The sequence below is a fragment of the Ceratina calcarata genome, unplaced genomic scaffold (assembly GCF_001652005.2).
Source record: "Ceratina calcarata isolate Rehan_Ccalc_2016 unplaced genomic scaffold, ASM165200v1 scaffold151.2, whole genome shotgun sequence".
NCBI classification, from domain to species: Eukaryota; Metazoa; Arthropoda; class Insecta; order Hymenoptera; family Apidae; genus Ceratina; species Ceratina calcarata.
In genome coordinates, this window is record NW_017136308.1 from 1,083,818 (window position 1) to 1,106,142 (window position 22,325).

General features: G+C 40.6%; 5 protein-coding genes across 7 annotated transcripts in view; 4 read left to right on the forward strand and 1 right to left on the reverse strand.

The window, feature by feature from the left end:
* The first annotated feature begins 7 nt into the window (after positions 1 to 7).
* Positions 8 to 494, forward strand: LOC113465197 (uncharacterized). The gene is made up of 2 exons (XM_026819404.1): positions 8 to 328; positions 408 to 494. The coding sequence occupies exons 1-2, from the start codon at positions 41 to 43 to the stop codon at positions 450 to 452; spliced, it is 333 nt and encodes a 110-aa protein (XP_026675205.1). The 5' UTR covers positions 8 to 40; the 3' UTR covers positions 453 to 494.
* Lpin (phosphatidate phosphatase LPIN) lies at positions 434 to 12,520 on the reverse strand. 2 transcript variants are annotated; one of them, XR_001916953.2, is made up of 12 exons: positions 12,174 to 12,520; positions 8,152 to 9,029; positions 7,005 to 8,000; positions 6,799 to 6,929; positions 6,434 to 6,636; positions 6,162 to 6,344; positions 5,554 to 6,084; positions 5,165 to 5,487; positions 4,581 to 5,084; positions 4,402 to 4,505; positions 3,508 to 4,062; positions 2,848 to 2,935 (listed from the first exon to the last, which is right to left on the reverse strand). XR_001916953.2 is itself a non-coding variant. In XM_018036381.2 (11 exons), the coding sequence occupies exons 2-11, from the start codon at positions 8,338 to 8,340 to the stop codon at positions 2,785 to 2,787; spliced, it is 3,315 nt and encodes a 1,104-aa protein (XP_017891870.1). In that variant the 5' UTR covers positions 8,341 to 9,029; positions 12,174 to 12,520; the 3' UTR covers positions 434 to 2,784. The 2 variants fall into 2 exon arrangements, 1 of the variants encoding a protein (XP_017891870.1); XM_018036381.2 differs by lacking the exon at positions 3,508 to 4,062 and having other exon boundaries at positions 434 to 2,935.
* Positions 12,521 to 14,743: 2,223 nt separating this feature from the next.
* LOC108632075 (uncharacterized) lies at positions 14,744 to 17,419 on the forward strand. Its single transcript, XM_018036377.2, has 4 exons — positions 14,744 to 15,078; positions 16,475 to 16,636; positions 16,701 to 16,852; positions 16,959 to 17,419. The coding sequence occupies exons 1-4, from the start codon at positions 14,866 to 14,868 to the stop codon at positions 17,182 to 17,184; spliced, it is 753 nt and encodes a 250-aa protein (XP_017891866.1). The 5' UTR covers positions 14,744 to 14,865; the 3' UTR covers positions 17,185 to 17,419.
* Positions 17,420 to 17,466: 47 nt separating this feature from the next.
* On the forward strand, positions 17,467 to 19,105 carry LOC108632040 (uncharacterized). Of its 2 annotated transcripts, XM_018036336.2 has the most exons (5): positions 17,467 to 17,563; positions 17,812 to 17,962; positions 18,029 to 18,178; positions 18,637 to 18,788; positions 18,852 to 19,105. In XM_018036336.2, the coding sequence occupies exons 1-5, from the start codon at positions 17,481 to 17,483 to the stop codon at positions 19,093 to 19,095; spliced, it is 780 nt and encodes a 259-aa protein (XP_017891825.1). In that variant the 5' UTR covers positions 17,467 to 17,480; the 3' UTR covers positions 19,096 to 19,105. The 2 variants fall into 2 exon arrangements, with proteins under 2 accessions (XP_017891825.1, XP_026675199.1); XM_026819398.1 differs by having other exon boundaries at positions 17,474 to 17,962.
* A 1,380-nt stretch (positions 19,106 to 20,485) lies between these two features.
* Positions 20,486 to 22,325, forward strand: part of LOC108632064 (uncharacterized) — a 3,453-nt gene continuing 1,613 nt past the window's right edge. The window contains exon 1 of the mRNA XM_018036365.2: positions 20,486 to 21,466. Coding sequence (XP_017891854.1) covers positions 20,797 to 21,466 — 670 coding nt within the window. The 5' untranslated portion in view covers positions 20,486 to 20,796. The remainder of the gene's footprint in view (positions 21,467 to 22,325) is intronic.

Consider the following 22,325-nt stretch of genomic DNA (forward strand, 5'->3'; position numbering starts at 1 on the left):
GTTTTTCTCTTCCCTTTGAATCCTCTCACGAAACAAAATCATGACGTTACCTTTATACTTTTCTATATTCTGGATCATTGGAATCGTATGGGTAAATCATACAGTTATACCACGTTGTACTCTATTAACCTACACTAACCAGATATTAAAAACATGTAAATTCGTGACGCAGATTTTGTACTTTTGGTGTTCTGAAAATACGACTAATAATCGTAAAGTAAATTTCAATATAAATTCTACTAGAAGAGGTAGTAAGATCTCCGACGACTCTTCCGACGGATCCGACAATGAAAATTATAAACAACGAAAAAGGAAATTGAAATACGAGGTGCGTATCGATGGAAGAAGGTTCAATTTAGGAAACGTAGATCACTATTTTTCTTTAATTATTTCGTTACCAATTCCAGGCTAAAACTCGTTGGCCAAGTAGAACCTCGGTGGATACTATGTAATTCGAAAGTATAATAATACATACTCTCACAAAATTATTCAAGTGCTCTATGCTGTCCTACAGTTCGATTTTAACATAAATAAATTATACATATCGAATTTGAATGATTTCTTACGTGCTTTTGCGTTACTTTGCCATTTATTTGTTTCAAAAGCTACAAGATATATGCATCACGACGACGACTACATGTTGAAACAAAATTACACTTTGCACGATGCGACGCTTACAGTTAAAGATCGCGATGCGATGACGTTAGGTATACTGAATGTAGAAATGAGAATGAAAAGGTAATAGACAGATGCGGGAAATCGTGTCGTATATAAAACACTGACGATCCTACAAAATTTTCTTCGTTAGATAGAAATATGATATCATGTAAAATCGTACTTATTTTTATAAATACATATTCAAGCAATATCGATATCAGCTGTAAGAGAAAGCATTTACGATTTTATTCTCGTCGATTAAGTTATTGCTACGAAATGCTTTCAATATTTTTTAAATTCGGACGTAGGTCGGATTTTCCTTTATCGTTTACGTAACTTCAAGGATTTCATCAATTTGTCAACGTATCTATTATAATAAGAACGTATACAGAAATTATAAATATATATATATCTGATTTTATTTGTACTGAAGATAACGAACTTAAGAGATGCGATAAAATAATGTACCAAAAACTAAACAAATTTCGTCACTTATAAATACCATCCCATAATAAAAGGAATACTAATACCAATAATATAATAAATATAGTAATAATCCTAATCATATAAATAATATACATCGCCTACAAAGTGATAACATTTTTAAGTTAGAGGTCCATAAAAGATACGAAAGAAAATCACTGTCCCTAATGGAACTGTTATTCATATCCGACCAGAAGATGATTTCATTAATTAATCTAGATGTATGTACTTATTAGAATACAATACTGTATCGTCAAGAGTAATTTGCAATGTAGTATTATCGAATATCCATATACCTTTGATTCTAACTATTTCGAATAATAAAAGCTCTAACGTAGGTATATATATCTATTCTTATAGTTTCGAGTACGAATCATTGGCATTCGAAGCTCGAAGCAGTTTCAGTTCTATTTTCTTTGGTGGAGGATAATTGTACCTTCAGTGAGTTATCGATAACGATTAAAAAGCAATCAAGAGGATGGCATCGTGGGGGACCACGTTGTAGCAACAGAAAACTACGGTTCGCTAACACGTACCTATATACGATGCATTTTGAAAGACAGAGGCTTAGCGTGTATCGATACATAGATGTCTATGTAGCATAAAAAGAAATTGTGAACTCGGAGGTACGGTCACGACACACAGAGGAAAATCTTACACTTTTTTTCTTTCTTTGAACAACAGTAACTTTGTTTGTAGGAAACTGAAATTATTCGCATTATTCGCTGCTCGTACGAATGACGAATTCACCGTTTGTACACTGTTTACCGTCCAGACCTCGTTAGTAATTTGTTCGGAATATCACAATTACATAAACGATTACATCCTAGGATATGGCAATCTCACAGCACGCTAATTCAACGGAGATCACGTATAAAAATAAATAAGGATTTCTTTAACAAAATATTCGCTAAACGTATCAGGTAAAGTATACAGTAAATACACTTAAATTATATTACACTTCTTGTGAGCTACCGCGGTTGCGATTAACTAATTCCTAATCGACGTTTCTGTTTTCCTTTCTTTTCTTTTTAATTAAATAGAATGTAACACTTTTTTCTCTCAGTACGAAACTCTATTTAGTACGGGACATCTTTTTTAATCGATCACCTTATATTGCGATTAGTCATTGGTATCATAAAGTTCCAGACCATCAATTAGCAACTTAACATACATGTAGATATATACACTTAATGGAAAGAGAGAGATCTACTTAATTGTCGCAAGCAATTCGCTTAGAAATATTACGTTCAACGGTGCGTTAATCCCTGCGCCTGCGAGAGATACGCGTCGAGATGTGCTCTCTTCGTAAATTGTATTCAAAACTAACACAACGTCATTGATAGTAATCAACACGGCGGTCTTATCGCGCTCTAACAGAATCGGAATGTGTTTAAATTCAATTGTAAAAATGTACGCACCATTTGTGAATCGTTTGCGATGACGAACACGCGAATCTTAATACTACAGTCGGGGGATTGTAAACGCATGGATAATACAGTATACACTGAAATGTCGCACCAGTCTAGAATCACGTTTCCCTATGTTCGATAACGCGCAGGATACAAAAACAGTCAACGAAATCAATCATTATCGTATTACGAATAAACTGTATCTGATTCATCTCTCGACTTTCTATCGCGCTTAGTAAACCTGTTTCTGAGCGTACAGTTCCTCGAGCGGAGGTACTTCCGGTATCGGTTCTCGCCAATACGCGAAGTTACTAAACTCGTCCACTGCATCCTCTCTCCAGGCTGGGAAAAGATGATCGACTATGTAGCTCATGTTTGAGTATCTGCAAGAATAACGACGGGAACAAATTAATCGCCGAACTCTTGTAGCAGCGCTAAGCAGCGTGACTGCTAACACAGATCGAAGAACACAGAGTCTGGGGTAAATGTTGTATGCATAGTTTTGTTAAAGGAGAATGAGCTAAGCACAATGGGCTAGACTCTAGATTTCTATTTCTCTCGAAATAATTGCTGTCTGACACGGACACGTGGAATTAGATGGGAAACATTTAATCGGATGTTATGACCTGATCATAGATTCATGCAAACTACTTTCGACTTTGAACGAGATGTTTCATGAAACTTGGTAATACGACAAAGATATTTCGCCTGTCGAATGAGTAATACGTTCGAAGTATCTGGCTGGTTGTGCATAAACAAAAATAAGATAAAAACCATGTGAATGTAACTGATACACCAGCAACCCTTGTTTTGCAAAATCTCCACGCGTGCAACACGATTTTAAATAAGCTCCGTACTTCAATACCCATGTAATGAAACTACGTTAGGATCGTCGAAGATGAGTAAAGATGTGAAGAAGGAGATGATAATAAACAATTGTGTAACCAGTGCTTACCCTAAGAATCATAAGAAGATAGGTAGGAGTTCTTGCACAACCAAATACCTCAAAGCATACTAATTACTTCAAAGTAAAGAGACTAACTCAACGTCTATCTTAATTGTACAAAATAACAAGTAAAAATTTTAACAAGACAAAGGAAGAGAAATGTTGCCATTCGAAAATCTAATTACGCATGTACTAATATCTACCCTCCTGAGAAGGAGTCTGCGATATACGTCGCTACTAGAGACGCGGTCTAACTGTACGTGGAGGTATCTACGTATTTTGACTTCGTTGTGCGCACCATGGTCTACGATAAATTCATTAGGAAACTGAGTATCAGCAAATTTGAGGTACAATTCCTGGACATGAGGTAGAAAATCTCTCTAATCTCTATGTACATATGTTATACGAGACGCACTACCAATGATGCGTCTGTTTTCTAAGCCACTATTGAAACGTTATCAGACTATTAGAATAACACAGCTATGGTTGTGCCACCATCAGTAGATGTTTCACTTGGGCAGTGGCGGGAACAACTCATTGATGATATCGCACTGACATGCGTAACTGTAATCACAGAAATATCCGACCTATCAGTACCTTTCACTCAACGATCGATCATCCTCTTCTGCAAAACATCTTGCTTTCGCATTATTTTAAACTGACAAAATCTGTGTCTCAGGTTCTCATGCCGAAACTACTAAAAATACTAAAACGTTCCGTTTTAAGCAGTAGCAGCCAGCAGGTTCAATATTTCATAGTATAAGCATGCAGCAGACCGCAATGGTTCTTATTCCTTTTTAGCAACGAAAATGATCCCCGTGTATCGCGTTGTAAAATTAATTAAATCGATCGTGTACCGTGTGTAAGAGTTAGTATAAAAGCTCCGTAAATTCAGTTACTTACGATGACTGGAATGTTTGGGTCAGTTCGTGTTTTAATTCACCCCTGTGGTTTATGGTGAATATACGCATAGTCGGAATTCCTACGGCGCGATACGCCCAAACGTCCTAGAAAAATAAAAGGAACATAATTTTAAACACATTGTCTACTGTTTTTATCTGAAATAATAGGCGAATTATTACATTAATTCGGTTCCCGTAGCCAGCATAAAAAGGTCTTGAGCCTTCCGGGAATAAAGCTTGAATATCGCTGAGACAAGATATCTTGAACTCCTCAGGCTTCTTCTCTATCACCTCACGGTGCAACGCCGAAATTAGGCTCGTGGGATTTAAAAGCAACGGCCCGTCAGGAAGCGACAGATCTCCCTGTCTGATGCTTTTCAGGTATTCCCTCGTAACTTTAGCTTGTCCAATCGCTCTTGCAGACAGATAAAGCAGCTTGTACCCGTTATTCATGATCTTGGTGAACAACTGAGCTACGCCCGATTGAGCCCAATCTTTACCAACGATCGGCAGAATATGACCCAACACGTCGGACTTCGTGATAGTTCCGTCTATGTCGGAGATAACTATTTTGTCATCCCATTTCCATTTGTAAATATGGCATTTGCAACGTGTCGTGCCTTGATAAGCCGTGGTTACGCTGAAAACTACTTCGTTAGCTCCGTCTTTTAAATCGAGACTCGCCTGTAACAAATATACGAAGTTCCTTGTAATTTTCATATAACCGAAGTTTTCAACCGTGTAACTATGAAGATAGCACGTACTATTTGAGCAGATGACAATCTCAAAGTCTTGCGATATTTTTCGGCACACTCGTAATACGATCTTCTTTCTTTTGGTATTTTTATTCCCTGCGATTCGTTCTGATTACTGTCGGAATCTTCGCTACCGCTGTAACCTTCGCCTTCCCCTTCGCGATTCTTGTCAGTCTTGCTCGAGCTCTTCGCTAACTTTGTACTCTTTTCCACAGTCTCTTGTACGGTCGACGCAACGTTCTCGTCAAGTTTCGTTTCTATGTTTATCGCTTCGTCGACCGGAGTACTTTCCTTCGTGTCCAGTAAGTGTTCCGAAGATTGGATTGAATCAGCTGAATCATAAAACGAACACGAATGTAAGTACTTACATTGAAAAATAAGATTAATAACGAACTTACTCTGATCTTGAGACTTTTTCGGTGGCTGCGTAGAACGTCTCCACGAAAACCATGAACTGTAACCGGTACGACCCTCCGATGATTTGTCATTAGTTTCTTGCTTCTTTTCCTCGTGCATCGGTAATGGCATACATTGCGCGTACAAATTTTCAACCGTATTCTGTGGTAAATGTCTTTGGAAAGCGGCGTACGTCATTACTATTGGACAAGCAGTAGTCCAGTTGTAGTATTTCCCATTAATTTTCACGACCAAATTTGGATTTTCGTATAATTTCGGATCGGTGCAAATATCTTCGAATTGAAGCAAGTTCTGATGGAAAGCCTCTTTCAACGGGCCGGTCTCAGAATCCAGCCCACCGCACAAGGACAAGCTAATGTTCATGTTCCCATCGAATATAGATTGCTTCGGTTCCTCGAAATCGCTATCCAACGATTTCGGTCCACCGATCGCTCCTTCGATGCTGTTTGGACTTTGCGGTAGGCTCGGTCCATTTCCTGATTCCGTATCTTCTTCGTCTACTCCTTTACCATCTGAAGCACGTCGTATATATAAATGATTATTTAATTTGACACACTCTTTAATTATCGAGTAGAAACAAGCTATCCACCTTTATTAACTGCTGTTGGACCTCTGTGAGAAGAAGGGAAGTAAAGAGCTGCGACTTCTGGATCCAATTCGTCAGCGTTAATATCACTCAGGTAAATTCCCTCTGATTCTGGATTGCGTCTTACTCGAGACGTTTTTCTCATGAACGATAACATACCGCTGAGCATAGATCGTTGCGCATCGGCTGTTATTAAAAGAAACTATTATCAGAGCATGAAATTAAAGTATGTGTGAAAACTTGGACAAGAAACCGGCACGATGGTCTCTACTGACCGCTAATGGGTTGATTAGCGTTCGACGAGTTCAAAGAATTTCTGTGCGACGGGTGCGTCGATTCTGGAGGTAAAGTGGGTAATTCACCCCATCTCCAACTCTGTTGATTTTTATCATCCTGTTCAGCAGTTTCTTGCGTTATCTTACGCATTTCAAATTCTGTGTCAGACTGAACGGGTGAGCATGGCCTAGAATCCTGATTCCTATTAAATACGATGACAATAAAGGAGTTCAAACATTAATTTTACACATAAGTGGACGTCCCCCATGCACTTCTTATACGTGAAGTAAGATCATCTACAATTCTAACTGGCAGCTACGGGCAGTGCATTTTGCAAACATACATACATACGCGACAGACTTACTTTGTAATTTCGGTATCACTGAAGAAATGAAAATCCGTTTCAGGACGTTTCTCTGTCGTTTCCTGCACCGATATTATAGGCGGTTCGATTTTGTTTTCTACTTCGGCGTCTGGGATTGAATCCTTCGGCATCTTCAAAACAATTTACACGTGAATAAATGATACAGCATCCATGGTCAGCCATGTAGTTCAATTGCAGCAACTTACAATCTCGTTGAGAGAATCGTCTTGGAGAGAAGTGTCATTCTCACTTATCTCCGTTTGACTACTACTACCGTTACTGGTCTTCCTCTGAGATCCTTTCTTCTTCATAATACTTTTCCTCTTTCGTTTCCTCTTCGTCGAACTGTTATTACTTTTGTTCTCCTCGTTCACATTCTCATCCTTCGAATTCTTTTTACTTATCGACGCGTTCGACTCGTCGCTTGATTTTTCTTTACTACTACTCAGCGCGTCTTCCGTGATCGGTCGGAAATCATTATTTACCACGCTAATTTTTCGAATTCTGTCTGACGAAGTCACAGCTACGAAAGACTTAGGAGTCGACATGGCGGGACATGTTTCATCGTCATTGATACCGTCCATGTCGAAAATCTCTTCTTCTCCTTTTAAAGATTCCCGTTTTCTCATTTCCTCTTTTTCCTTCCAGTCGGTCAACAACGCTTTCTCGAACTTCTGCCTCTGCTCCAGGGGCAGTTCAGGGAAATTTTCTTTGAACAATTTCTCCTTATCTTCACTTTTCAAAGCGGAATACTGTTTGCAAATGAATTGTTGTTTCTGCGCAGCAGAGATATTGCCAAAGTGTTCTTTAAACATCTCGTCTCTCTCCTCCGGAGTCAATGAAGCGATCTGGAGCCATTTCGCCCTGTGTTCTGCCGGAAGATCGGAGAATTGTTCGATCAAAAATTGTTCTCTCTGGTCCGGGGGCAGAGCTGACATTTGTTCCCATTTTTCTCTTTCAATGGACAAAACAGACTCTACGAGAATCTTGTCTCTTTGCTCTGGAGGAACGTCGGAAAGGATAAGGAATCTGGACGATGGCATACAATTGTCGTCGGGTATAGGGGAACAAGCCAAGTGAGGTGGAATTTCTGCATCAGTTGGAGATCCATTGGAATTAACTTCCTCGACGAAAAACGCTTCTCCGGAATCTCCAAGTTTCATATGAATCTGTCTAGGCTCCCCATTTATCTCTATATCCACCTATTAACAGAAAATAACAGTGTGATAAAATTACATACAGGAATATAATAATGCGTTGCACGTAAGCCTTCAGGCATTGACGGATATAAGTATCAGTGGACACATAGAGAGTCTAGAAGGTTCTACAAAATTATCTTTGAAAAATACTCACGATTTTTTCTCTAGAACGTAGTACGCCGAGTTTCCCGAATCGAACATGGAAAGGTGAACAGGTGAACGATCCGTTCGGCTGTTCGACGACGATCACGTCGATAGCACCGGTGAGCGTCGCCGCATTGATCTCGTTGTAGAAACCGCGAAAGTTGCTTATGAACTTTCCAATGTAGTTCATGCTGTACATCTTCTATTAACGTGTTGTCTAACTGTCGAAGGGTATTTTCAATAGGAGGTTTCACCGTGTCACGGCCACTGGCACTCGCGTTGCCTTCGGGTTCGTACTTCAAAGTTACCGCGACGAACGTATATTCGTTTCGAGGTCTCACGAGGCAGAATACGCAGAGTCCAGAATTCGCGTCGACGACTCACTTAACCGTGTCGGCGCATTATTTTCGCGAAACGTCGTTTCTCTTTCGGGCAACGGGTCGAGAAATTGCGGACGAGATTCAGCGCAGATCGTGTCTCAACGAAACTGAACTACTCCAACCGTCACTGTTTCGAAACGGTGCAAAGCTGTCAAGAATTTGAAGCCGGCCGAGTACCTCGGAGGGGGATTCACGATAAGTTTCTCGCGCATCGAGACTCTCGATCAATCGGATTAAAGCGAATTTGATACTGTTGAACGAAGACCGTTTGGCGAACAAGTACACTTGCGCGAATCGCGGAATCCTTTGTTCTTGCGGACTGCTCCGTAAGAAATCCGCCCGTCTACCAGCAGACGGTAGTACAAGTTGACGTTAGGACTGATCACGTGGCCCGCTGCAGCCAATCGGCGCCTCGATGGTACGCCTCGATCAATAAGACCACCAGACGCCACGTGACTCCGCGTCCTGGGTACCACCGTCCACCGCGTCCTTTAAATCTCGATTAAAACTGAAACAATGAAATATGTTAACATTCACACATTATTACATTCTATTACCATTCTTACATTACACAGAATTCATTGACTCAGCAAGCTTTGTCAAATAGGAAATTCATATTCAATATTGGAACACTTCAAAAATTATTGTTAGGTTATATACGTGATCTTTTATTTTATTATACTTATTGAATTAATGCATTCGTGCATTAGAAAAAAACATGACTAAATAATTATTGAAGTCTTTTAAGTCTCTAGCTAGAATAATTTTAAACGTTTGATGAATGGGAAATCGTACATGAGCGAAATTGACAGGAAATTGTATACTTCTTACATAACTATTTTCCCATTCGAAGAAAAACAGCTATATACATGAATTTTTATTCTAAGTGTTTCTTTAACATGTAAAAAACGAACATTGGACTTTTGTAACACTACTGTATAATTTCCTTCAAGTGGTGGGAGGTGGAAATGCATTTCGTAATACGGATCATACACGTGCGTCAATTTTAATATGACGAATGTCCCAATTTCTGTTCATCGCAGTGTCACTACTTACTTTATATTCTATCATTTTATACGTAATCTTAAACCAGTTGAAATTGTGAACAACAGAAATTGGCATATTTACTACATGTGTTTGGTCTTCTTTCATAATATTGTAAGAGGATCGCCGGGATATCTACGCGTGGGACAATCAGATACGGATATAAATTGCGTGACTGAGAGTGCACGCGAACGTCGCGTGTAACATCAAGGGTTCACTCGACCATCAGAAATTGCCTTGTTATCTCTACACTGATGATGCGTAAATGACTTCACAAAAAACCACTTCGAATAGTTCGATGATTTACGAATATTTTCTCCTATTTATAAACCGAGTTATTTTATACGAATTCTATTAATTTAATCGAGTGACAGTTTGTCTATTCAAACGATCACTCGATAAAGACGAAAATTCTATCTTTATCACGTGCATCATTAAGATTTCGTCAGAATGAATCAATCCTAATAATCTGTTGGACTTTTCGAGACGATTCGATCTTGCGCAACTTAAATCTACCAGTTCTCAGTCCGGAAGTTCTTACTGAATTGCCAACAGTGACAATTGGACAAATTTCAAGAACTACAATAGTTCGTCGGAACACGTAATGTTCTACTATTATTTGGAATTTCCCCGCGTGAGATATTCGTTTGTGTCATGCTCCTTGTTATTAGCAAGCCTCTCGTCATTGACATTGAAACAGTAGTCGTGAATTAACGTTAATGACAGCCGTGATTATTGATCGTGAACAATTCCTGTAGGTACTTAGAAAGTTTAAAACAATCAACAACAGTCAACAATATTCCAACGAAGAAACGCATATGTAGGTTCTACTATAACGAATTGCAGGAAGTATACTCGATTGCAGAGGTTAAAGACGCAACGCATACGAGAGCCGTAAAAGAGACCTGGTTCCGTAAAAGGACAACGTGCCTCAGTGCAAATTTTCTTCGAACGCGATTACGAATTAATAAAGCGAGTTGTTTGGTACTCGGCGAGTCGCCAAAATGGAAAGATGCTTCGAGAGCCAACGTAGAACAAACCTCGTAGAAATATACTCATAGTGACCCTCGTTAATATCCGGAGATATTTAAGAAAGCATTTTTAATATTGGACCAATCAACTCTTTTTAGACTTGAGCAGACTCAGTTTGTTAGTGTCTTGTAAAGTCTAAAAAGTCTAGAAACAGGTACAAATATACATGAGATTCACTGTCCACATTTCGTGTTTCGAATCTGTCACTATGTTTCCCTTTTGATAATCGTCGAGTCACGTCATTACTCATCTCTCAATATCTTTGCTTTCATTCATTATCGCCCACGATATTAAAGCATGGACGTGTACATAATTTGCAAATAATGCATAATCGCGAACGTGTAATCAGCTGTTAAATACCGAAGTTCTTTCAAAGGTGAAATGTGAAAATGTGAAGACCTGTTACGATGATGCGAGTTTACGCAACAGCCCACGGTTCGACGTTTAATCACGCTTCGGTCAACGCGTGAGAGAGAAAAAGACGATGTCGAAATGGCAACGTATGTATATCGTGAATGTGACGTAAAAGCAAAAGGCAGCGGGCTAGTGCGAGGCATCTGTTTAATAATTATATATATTATTATTATTATTTACCTATGTAAATCGAGAGATCCAGTTTTCTCCTCACTGTAATTGTTACTGACTCTTAACCACAAAAACGAACGACTTACGGTTACGGTAAACGTTCGTAACTGCAGCTGTCGATTCCACAAACGCAACGCTCTTACTTTCGCGGGTGAAACTCTCCGAAGAGAGCTGCCGCAGCTCGATTCGAGTGGAAATCGTGCGATCTACCGGCGCGTACACAACAGTGCTTCTACGTGAATCCAATTCTGAACTAGAAACTGTTCTATTCGTAGTTTACCTCCCACTTGGTCTCGCAATTTCGTTAAACAGAATTGGAAGTGGCCACGATAATGAATGATTAACGATTCGCAGGGAAAATATCCGGGATCCTCGACGCTTGGCCTCTGCCCAGGCTGATTCATTCACTAAGCTTTTGACACTGAACCTTAGAGTTATCGCACGTGTTAATAGAGATCGAATTTTTGTCGTACTGTACGACTCACGTTGACAACGGTTATTCAAAGAAAAATACGTAAGCTCAGACGATAACGCGAACGTAAGCTTCGAGAGAATCAATGTTAAAAAAACGAGCACGTCTGGTTTCTCTCTTACTTTACCTTTGATTTGTAAAACATCCGTTCGTGGCTCGTAAAATATTTTAACGACTTTTTATTTAAACGTATTAGCATTTCAGTGTCTCATGTGATATTTATGCAAATGACTAACATTTATATAGCGCATTGTATGCATATGATTTTAATGATCAGAAAATGAGGAACTGATCGAGCATACAGAGATGAATGTATTTCATTTCATCACGATACTCTTAGGATTGACATAATTAGTCTGCGGATTTACTGTATTATACAATTAAGAACATCAAAAGCTGAATGGATATTCCAATGTTTGAATGATCAAACAAAGTTTACACCAAACTGACAAAATACATGATTTATTTTGCACGATGATCCGTGGACTATCGATAATGTGCTATTCGTTTCTCGCTTACCTAATCAGAAATGCGATCCATTGTTCCCGGACAGAAGAAAACCACGCGATTCGCTGGTCCACGGTTAAACGTTGAAAATGCTTGTCACGCAATAACAAGAACTACAGTATGTCTATACGTTTGTTTTGCTTAAGTCAGCGTATCTCGTCGAACGTGCACGAGTCTCAAGGCGAAAGATACTGTTCGGAGGAGCGGTAGCGTGATGCATTTCGCACGAGCGTTAGTGTAAAACTGAGTCAGCGACCGGCGAAGTCTCTCGAGTCTCAAGTCTCAAAGTCTCAATATAGTATATCGCGTCTACGTTATTATCGCAACAACGCAATATATTTATACACGTTCGCTTGGGCAAAAGCATCGATGGGACTCGTGATATAATGTGGGTAGCTGGTAAACAAAGTTCGGAGACGGAGAAAACGTGTTTTCGCTAACTGAGGACTTTCCGATTGGACGGTGGTGCTTGCCGAGGCTCCTTTTGTCCTCGCGGATAGAGGAGAATGGGAAGGAGGAAGCGAAACGTTGACCCAGATCGTTCGACTTGCACACGCACCCGGTTTCTCCTCCGCTAAATGGATTCTGTTATTTGTGAAACGTACCCGAATCGTTCCCTTCGGGGCGATTCATTCTACGTAATATTAACTAAACTACACTTTATTTTTAGAAAATAATAATAATATGACTTACATGTACTCTTATAAAAGCTTCAACTTTCAATAATTTCTGGCGAGTGCAGCTCGTTATTTCAGTGCAAGGAGTTAAGAGGAAATGTTTTATTGTGACGCTAATATGTCTGAGGCGAAAGGAAAATTGACTTTCAAGTTTCTTTGGTGTTTAATGGCTGACCTTCTGAATCAATAGATAGACATTAACAGATTAGACTAACATAAGTAAGGTCTAACGTGCAAAACAAGTTAATTATCTGTGTTTTCGAACGACAAATTTCAACCGAACTACTTGTTTCCTAGTTGGAATTTAATATTCAGAAAGTTCCTCGTTTTCAGAACTTTCAGTTAAATCGATAGATGTCCCTCGTACATATAAATACTAATACTAATCGATATTCCGTATCTTCCGCAGGTAGCAGATTGTTTCTATTCTCCCTGTAGCAGGGTGATTGACCTCGAGATGATGAGGATCGACCGTTACGCTCTAAGCATATGTATGCGTGCGTACGATGTGTACTGGTGAACGAACGTAGAATCGTGCGGCGAGCGAGCAACCGCGGAGAGGAAGTTATTGCGTTTGGTACGAAGGTCGGAAAAACAACCTCCTACCAAACAGCCTTTGAGAGGCGCGTTGTTTGTTCCTCCGTTTGTTCGGTCGTTCTGTCATCGAGCGGAGCCAAATTAGTAGCTGCGTGTGACTACGTTATCGCGTGCTGAAAAACAAGTAGATTTCGCAATCGAATGAAAAACAGTGTAACGTCACTGGTACGCCCAGCAATCCCAGACTTCCGATTCGTCGGTGTTCGGTTAACGATCCAACAAATCCAATGAAATTCCATGGATTATGACGACATAACATCGGCTGATGAATAATCGAATGATACGATTTGAAGACGTGTAACTAACTTGCAGCTCCCAACGGCGTGCTAATAAGATAACGCGGATTCAACCTCGACATTGTCGCTTCTGCTACCAATCGATAACCTTCGAGCCACCTATTGCATAATACCACTCCTGTTTGATCAGTATTCAAGCACGCGCAAGCGCTAGCACAATGTGCATGCGTCTATTATGAACGTATATCTATTCATCAATGTTGCGAATTTCCCGTTTGCCAACAGCTGTTCCACGTCATTATTTGGATTACATTAGACGATTAGACGATCGTTCCTTCATTTATGTTTTCACAGCGTCTCTCATCATTGACATTGCTTTTACAGACGCTAACTCAACTTCCTCCCTAATGTACACATACCTGGAATGGATAAAATCAATATAGATGAAAATATTGTCAGTAGTTTTAGTTCGTAGAAACGTTATTAAGATAACTCCTGAACAAATGTGTTGGGACAACGATTACAGGCAAAATATATGCACAGTTTATTTCATTGTTTGTCAGAGAACATCAATAATAATAATAAATGACAGAGGAAAAGATTCATCGAGAAGTCTTCACTCCGTTCCAATTAATTAATTGACAGTAGCAGCACGTAGACAGAAATATCGTTGTTATTGTAAACACCAGGCCTATTAATCACACGTGCTCGAGTACTTGTTTGGCGCTCGACGTTTCTTTTATCTGTGGCGTAATTTGTAGAATACACAAGCAAGTGAAAACATTTGTAAATAAAAAGCATTCGACGAAGTTAACGACTGTTTTCTCCTCATTTCATTCTTATTCCATATCCTAGCTTTGTTTTATTGCCGGGACCGTGTTAAAAAATAATGTAAATATTGGATGATCTTCGTGAGGGCACCACACAGCAAGCAACACTCATTTACGTTGATAATATCGAATCACCTCGACTCGGTTCGAGTCTATGCTCTGTCTTCGAGGCATCGCTCCTACCGATAAGAATTTTCCTCGAACCGTGCAATTTCTAGTTAAATAGACTAAAATCGAGGTCGTAGAATACTTGGACTGATAACCGTCGGTAGAAATTTTAATGCGTCCCAGATAACGACAAACAGAAAGACAAGTTTACCTGTTGATATAGTCAGAGAACTGAGCGGACGCTCGATTTTAAAAAATGCAGACCAATTCTTGTTGGTTTTACGTTATTCTAATCGTGTTTGCACCTTTGAAAACGATGCTTGGGTGCAAAGGAGAACAGAAGGGGCAACAGGTGAATCTGACGAATTCGATCGACACTTTGATACCTTATATATCGAAATACATAGTGGATAGTAAAATGGATCCTTTAAAAATTCCGGACGTTCATCAGAGATTCTGTGTCACAGATGTACGTATTCGATGAATAATAAGTAATATAATAATTTTCAGTGGATTCGGTAGGCAGGCCAGATGAAAACGACAGTAGAATTGACGAAGTGAAATTCGGTCGACGAACCACTTTCTTCGATGACTCAAGATGAACAGTATTAACCGCGAGTCTCCGACTTGAACAAAATCGAAAGTGGTTCCTCGCCGAATTCACTGGAGGCGAGGTCGTTCACGTCTCGAAGATCCGTTTGACACTGAACTTGACGGAAATAGGACAAGAAGACTCGTCGAGTAATCCTGCATACAGTCAGAGTAGAAAATAAATACAGTCTTCTTCCGATAAACGCAGGATCGAAATGCATTACATTTGAAACGAGATGACTATAGAAGTTATTTTCCATATTTATCAATGGAATCGTATATGGTACAATTTATAACACGTGACTCCGATAGCTCCGAGACCAGAAATAGAAAAGCATTCTTCGGTGACACGATTAATATGTCAGTTAAGCCTTTATGCGTCAGATTTTTATCACTACCCGTTTATCAGTTTCTTTAACCAGAATGGCTACAGATTTGAAGTAGGATTTGCTCTATAAAGAATATGTACTCAGATCGGATCATCACCTGCTGCAAATCCGATATGAGTACATTTTGCTGACAGGGCAAAGCCATCCAACCTTCGAGAGTCCGGTCATGGGCAAATTGCGTACTCGTTGCACAACTGACCTACTTTCCTTCCTCGAACCGAGGCAATGAACCGAGGCAATTCGAACGCAATGAATTTCGCTCCTACATCAATTTCGTACATCTTCCTGCTCTATTCTCTATTCTCTTGCTATATATATCCACTGATTATAAGTACTTTCTACAGATAATAGTATATGGAAAAATGTACAGGAACGATAAATAACAGGCAAACAATGATAAACGTTATCATCCAGATGTAATCTTAATCTGAGAAATTTTATTGACCGACCTTAGGATCCTAGATATATTAAAACACAAGATACAATTCGAAAATTAAGGAAATCCAAGGCCTTTTATCTGCCGCAAATAATTGAATTTTACTGTCTCACTTTCCAACTGTGCAAACAACATATTTCGCACAACGCGAATAGCTATCGATAAAGTACTGATTACGCATGGGCAGCGAAACTTTGAAAATCGAAAGTCGAATCCGAGACTCCAGAGTTCCTCGTTGACCCACTTTCGAAACGAGAACTCTGTTTCGCTCTCTTTCATGAAACCGAAAGTGTTATTTATTATATGTTATTCGAGTCGACAGAGTTCGTTCACCTAAAATAATCAACTGAAGACTAAATAATAATCGAACGCGTATAAAATATTTATTCACAGTCATCGTAGGAATTATACCGGACAATAAGACGAGTAAAATCATATCTCTTTTCCAGTTACTTTTCTTTCCATTACCTATCTGCATCGGCCTAACGTACTCTTTGTCTTCGGGTTTGTTGCACTATCTATCACAGATAAAGCGACGCGGGCCCGTTATCATCACATCCAAAGATGGAGTCCTCGATGTCGACGCTAGTCTGACGTTCGACAAAATTTCGGTAACTATAGAAGACATTCCATAGAACTCTTAGAACGTGTTATGAAATTCGATGATTCGTCCAGGTGTCCTATAATTATTTTCTCGAATCGTTAATTTTGCAACAACATGGGAAATCAGTGATCGAAGGGGATTCGATTTGGGCCAACATAGGCCTTGCCGTAAACACCACCAGCTGCAAATTCGCTTTTAAGAGATTCAAGCTGATGAGTGTCAAGTACGTAGATTTATCGGAGTTCTACAACAAAGAGAGCTCTCTTTGATAAGCCAATTAACGAGAGTAAACAAAGCCTGCTGATACAATATAATTCTCGTGTCCGCAGGTCCATCCAAGTTATTATCAAAGAAGATGGTTTGATAAATCAGTTAATCATGTTTATAGCTAACATCGTAGTGTTCCTTATGAAGAATACGTTGATCGAAAGTATCGAAAGCGGAAGTACGACAGCTCTTCGAGAAGCCTTTAAAGGAATGAACGAAGCACCTTGCCCTTGGAACCCCATCAACTTAGTCCTCGCGATGTTTAATCTACTGCATAATATAGGGTGAAACGTATCGACGTGATTTAAAAATGTTATCTGCCATTAATCTGAGCATGTGAAATCAATTTGTAACAAAGTGCCTGTAATTAAGAATTCGTTCTTCTCTCACGTTATCGAAATGTACGAATACTGTTTATTTTCGATCAATTCTCTCAAGACGAACGAGAATACGATGCATCTCGATAACGTGATTAGATTAGAAGATAACGCAACGGTGTTTCAATAAAAATCGGGTAGACGAATGAAAGGTAGTCAGATCCTTCGTAATTAATCGTGCGAGTTCATCGATAGACTACGAACGTCATGGCTAGTCAAATTCGATTTCTCTCCCTGTTCTTCCTCTTCGCTTTGCTCACTACTGGTTTCGCACGATCTCTCGATTGCACGTAAGTTCTTCTGATCCATCGTTAATAAATCAGTTGATTTACTCTTTCGTAAGACACTGGTCTGTGGATTTCTATGCGAATTATTTATAGTATTGATTTAAGAAATGTTTGATATTGACAGTCTTTGTGTCTCATTAAATGCTTTCTTTAAATCTTTCTATAAAATCCGCAGATATCACTCTGCATCGTGAATGTATTACCGGGGAGAATTACCTGGATTCTCAAATCTTACTGACTTTTCGATGTAGGGAACAAGACGATTCGAATGACAGTTTGAACGACGAAAAAGTGTCGGCGAACATCAACAAAGTGTTCGACTCGCTGTTACCCGCGATTAAGAACATGATTCTGAGACATGGATTGGATCCATTGAAACTGGGCGACATATCCGAAAAGCTGGTACTTGTGCGATCGATAATGAGAACTTTTACGAGAACAACGTTTTAATTTTTATTTCACTCGCAGCCGGGAGTGATAAACCACAGCAGAGTGATCAATCTGAGCAATGGCTGGTTCCAAGGATTGTCGAATTTAAAACGAGGGAAAGACATAATCATGTCTTACGAAAATAAAATCCTGACGATAGACGCTTATCTCCAATTCGACCTTCTCGGTGTAAGGAATTTAGAATTTATATTTATTACAAAAATATTAACTATTTAATAACAGTAATAATAAGATAAGAATAGATATCAAAATAATATTAATAATTTAGTATTAGTTTATAAATAAACCACGTTTCTTGTTATTATTAACATTATTTTGATGTCTATTCTTATTTTATTATTACTATTATTACTATTATTATTATTATTAATGCGATGCTTTATTCTATTATTATTCTGATGTCTTATTTTATTTTTTGATATTCTGGTCCACAGAATACATTAATTACTATTATTTATGTAGCAAAAAGGGTTCTTGTTAATAAAATAAAATTAAATTAAGTAAAATCAAAACGAGAAAATTTCTGCAATTTGCAAGTTCAAACATTGATCGTATGAGTCTCTGGTTATTTTTGTGAACGACTGCAGCTCTCTAGTTTGTTAACTCTGTTGTTTGGAAATTCTCAGTTTGACTACGAGTACGTCTTCAAAGACTTATTGATCACGAGGAAGGGGGACATCCACGGGAGTATAAAAAACATGCAGATGCGAGTAGTCGTGGGAGTGGACTGGACCAAGTACAAACTTATCTTCGAGAGAGCCGAGATCATCAACATAGGGTAATCGTTTTAAAGGAGCCAATTAAATTTCACGTGCATGTTTAATTAAACTTTGCTTTCCAGCACTTTGGATATTAAGCTCGTGGGTAATATACTCGATCCGGTTCTCAACGCTGCGATCAAAGCGATCACTAAAATATTTCACAGGAGAGTCGTAGAAATGGTGGAGAAACAAGTCGCGGTGGTACTTGAATCGTTGTTGGATAAAATCAATGATAAGATTCCGCAACCGGATTCGCATCTGATCCTAAATGACATAATGAGCCACAGCGATGCCTTGTTCCCGTTATTATTTCGGATGATGTAAAAATCTTTGATTGAATAAACATAATTTTTTATTTTATATATAAGAATTTTATAACGCGTATTATACGTGTTACTCTGAGAAATACTTGATAACTGAACCGTGGATTTGGTACATTATATAAAAATACCGAAGGTGCGGAGAATAGGATAAAAATTCGCAGCCTATCGATAGCTTAAACGTGACTGTCTAATGACCCTCAGGGTGAAACTTCAAACGGTAAATCACGTTCAGGCTGATGAGAGAACTTGAGGCAATTTCAATTTCTAAGATATTCATTGAACTTTTCAATTAGGAAACCTAATTACAAAGCTGTTTCATTTTATAGAAGGGGACGTATCCCTCGTTCCAAAGTTTCATCTACTACTATCCGGTATCAGAATATTTTATCAAGTAATCAAAGCGGAACTTTACGTTCTAATCAAAGAAGTAGCCGTCTATCTACTAAAAAATTGATTCCCTCATATGAAACATTTCTCCTATTTCGACGTTCTAACGAATCTATCTTGAAATAGCAGGCAATCAAATTGCAATTCGAGTTTCCGTATGATTTCAACTCGTATATTCGGTGAGTGACCTCCCATACGTAATTGTAAGTTTAACAACCACGCGCCTTGGTCAATATCGGTGCTCCTGCAATCGATTACGACGTTCGCCAAGGTACCACCGTATTTGTTTTGACAATCGAGGAAGCCATGCGAAAGAAGGGTGAAATCAGATCGTGAAGCAGGGAGTCGAGCTGATTGCGACTGTAAGACCGAGCGAGCAGAGCACGCGCGGCGCAAGCCGCAGAAGCGGGTGTCGACCGACTCGGGCCGAGCAAGGTCGAGCCGGATCGAGCGGTGCCGACTACTTCCGAGCCAAACGACAGGACAGGACTGTCTGTTTACGATTATTATTAGTAGCAGACGCATGCTGTCGAAGAACTGTCAAACTGACGTTTCGGTCTGGCGAGGCAAATCGTATGGAAAAGATGATGATGTCAATCATCGCGGTTCGATGGCCTCGTTGCGAACTCTCGGATTTGGAAAAATTAATATATGTGGGAGGTGGCGAGATGAGATGAAATAAGAACAGTTGAGATACAGCGGATTGAAGAAGCGAACGCGCGATTCGCACGATGAACAGCGTTGTTTGAATAAGTTGGGTGGGACGCGACAAGAGAGAAGGGGATGAGTCGGTGAATCGATGAGAGGCGTACGGCAACGAGTTGAAGACTATCCTCAGGTCCTTAAGATTAGAAGTCAGATGGGATTAGAAAATGAGGAGAATAGGCAGGGTGATAGATGGAAGTTGGATGTCAGAGCGGTAACATGTTGTGGACGGTCGAATGGAAATCGCAAATCGCAAGCGGTGACGAGCGGTGACGAGCGGCGGCGCGCTGCGCGAAGCCGAGTCGGGCCGAGCGGAGCCGAGCCGAGCCGAGCTTAAACGTCGAGCGAGGCCGAAGCCGAAGCTGAAACCGTGTAGGCAAAAGCGAAGGGTTCGGCGCGGCGCGGAGCGGTGGCTGACAAGCGGATAGACGACCGCAGGCAAGCGTATTCGCGAGCGAGTACGGCCGAGAACGTGCGCGCGCGGTTTCCCAATCGAATTCAATCGACTGCGTTCTTCTGGCCCGAACACTTTGTCCTCTGTCGGGTTCTCGTTTTTGTTCGAGGCCGGTGCGCGTCTTCCCGACTGGACGCGCGCGTGTACCGGCCGTGTATGGACGGCGGCACGCGTGCACGAGTCGAGGAGGAAAAAGCCCTGGATTCGTCTCGCCTGCGATCCTCCGTTCGGCTCGGCTTTGCGAGTTCCTCCTCGGCCGGCGGCTCCCGTATCGCCAGGCGTAAAAAGAAGAAGAGGAGACGGCAGCAACATAGAAACAGTAACGTCGACGACGAGGACGAGCTCGTCGTCGTCGGTGCCGGTGCCGGTGACAGCGGCGGTGGTGACGACGGCGCCGGAGAATCGACCACCGACACCGTCGAGGCCTCGGTGAAGGAAGAAGAGGAACAGGAACGGCAGCAACAACAACAACAACAGGGGCAACCGATCCCCGGCGAGGAGCGGACCAAGCAACCGAGGAATCGATTTTCGCACAGCAACGAATCCCAACGAAACTCGACGACCAGAGGAGGAAGCGGCTCGCACGCGGCTGCCTCCTCCATCAGCTCCGGCAACACGCTTCTCAACCGTCGAGCTGCCACCAAGCGATCGTCCAGGAGATGCAACGCGAACGCGCGTAGAAACGCGATGACGATGGATCTCCAGAGACTGATCACAGAGGTACACGCCAGACCCGCGATCTGGGACCAGAAGAACGTCAACTATCACAATCGCGACGTCATCCTGAAGATGTGGCGCGAGATCGCGAGGGCTTGCGAGGTCTCCAGTGAGTATACGCCTCGCCTCTCCTCTCTCTCCGCCTCGCCACTTCCCACCTCTACTTTCTTCTTTCCGCCTCTTCTCGCGCCTGCGTCGACCACTGAGTTCCTCTCTCTCTCTCTCTCTCTCTCTTTCCTTTGTTCCTCTTTTCGTCTTTACTCTTCATCTTTTTTCTATTCCTCCCACTGCCTCTTTTTCGACTTCGTACCTTCCTTCCTTCCTTCCTTCCTTCCTTCCTTCCTTTCTTCCTTCCTTCCTTCCTTTCATTGTTCCTTCCGTTCCCCTCTTGGGTATATTTACATACATGTGTTGCGATCGAGCGTACGTTTCGGGCAACCGCTCGATAAGTACTCTTTCCTCCTACGCTCGTACTGTTATCGATCGCAAATTCGGCTCTATATACTTGACATGTACATACATACAAGTATTTTCGCCGAAGGACATTCACGACCATAGTCCGTCGAACGACTATGCAGTTGCCGTCGTGCGATCAATTTCGAGTCACAGCAATCTCAGTTTTACACGAATGCCATTGGAACACCGATAATGAACGCGGAAAATTCCGTCGGTCGAATGATATTCCATCGAATCGTGCGCAAGCGTTCGGAAACATCGAGCGAAACGAGATTTGCGAATTATGCACGCCTCTCTTCTAACGTACGCTCGTTCGTTTCTATCCGGTTTAGTCGAATCAGCTTGAAAACCGGAGACTCTCAAAGTTAAGGATGTATAGGCTATACATGTTTGTATACATGTACTGTATACTTAAACGATGTTAGCATGTTGAATTTGTTATTATAGATTCTCATTACTATTAAAAAGCTTCTTGTAAAATTTTAAATCAATTCATGAATTTTTTGAAAAAT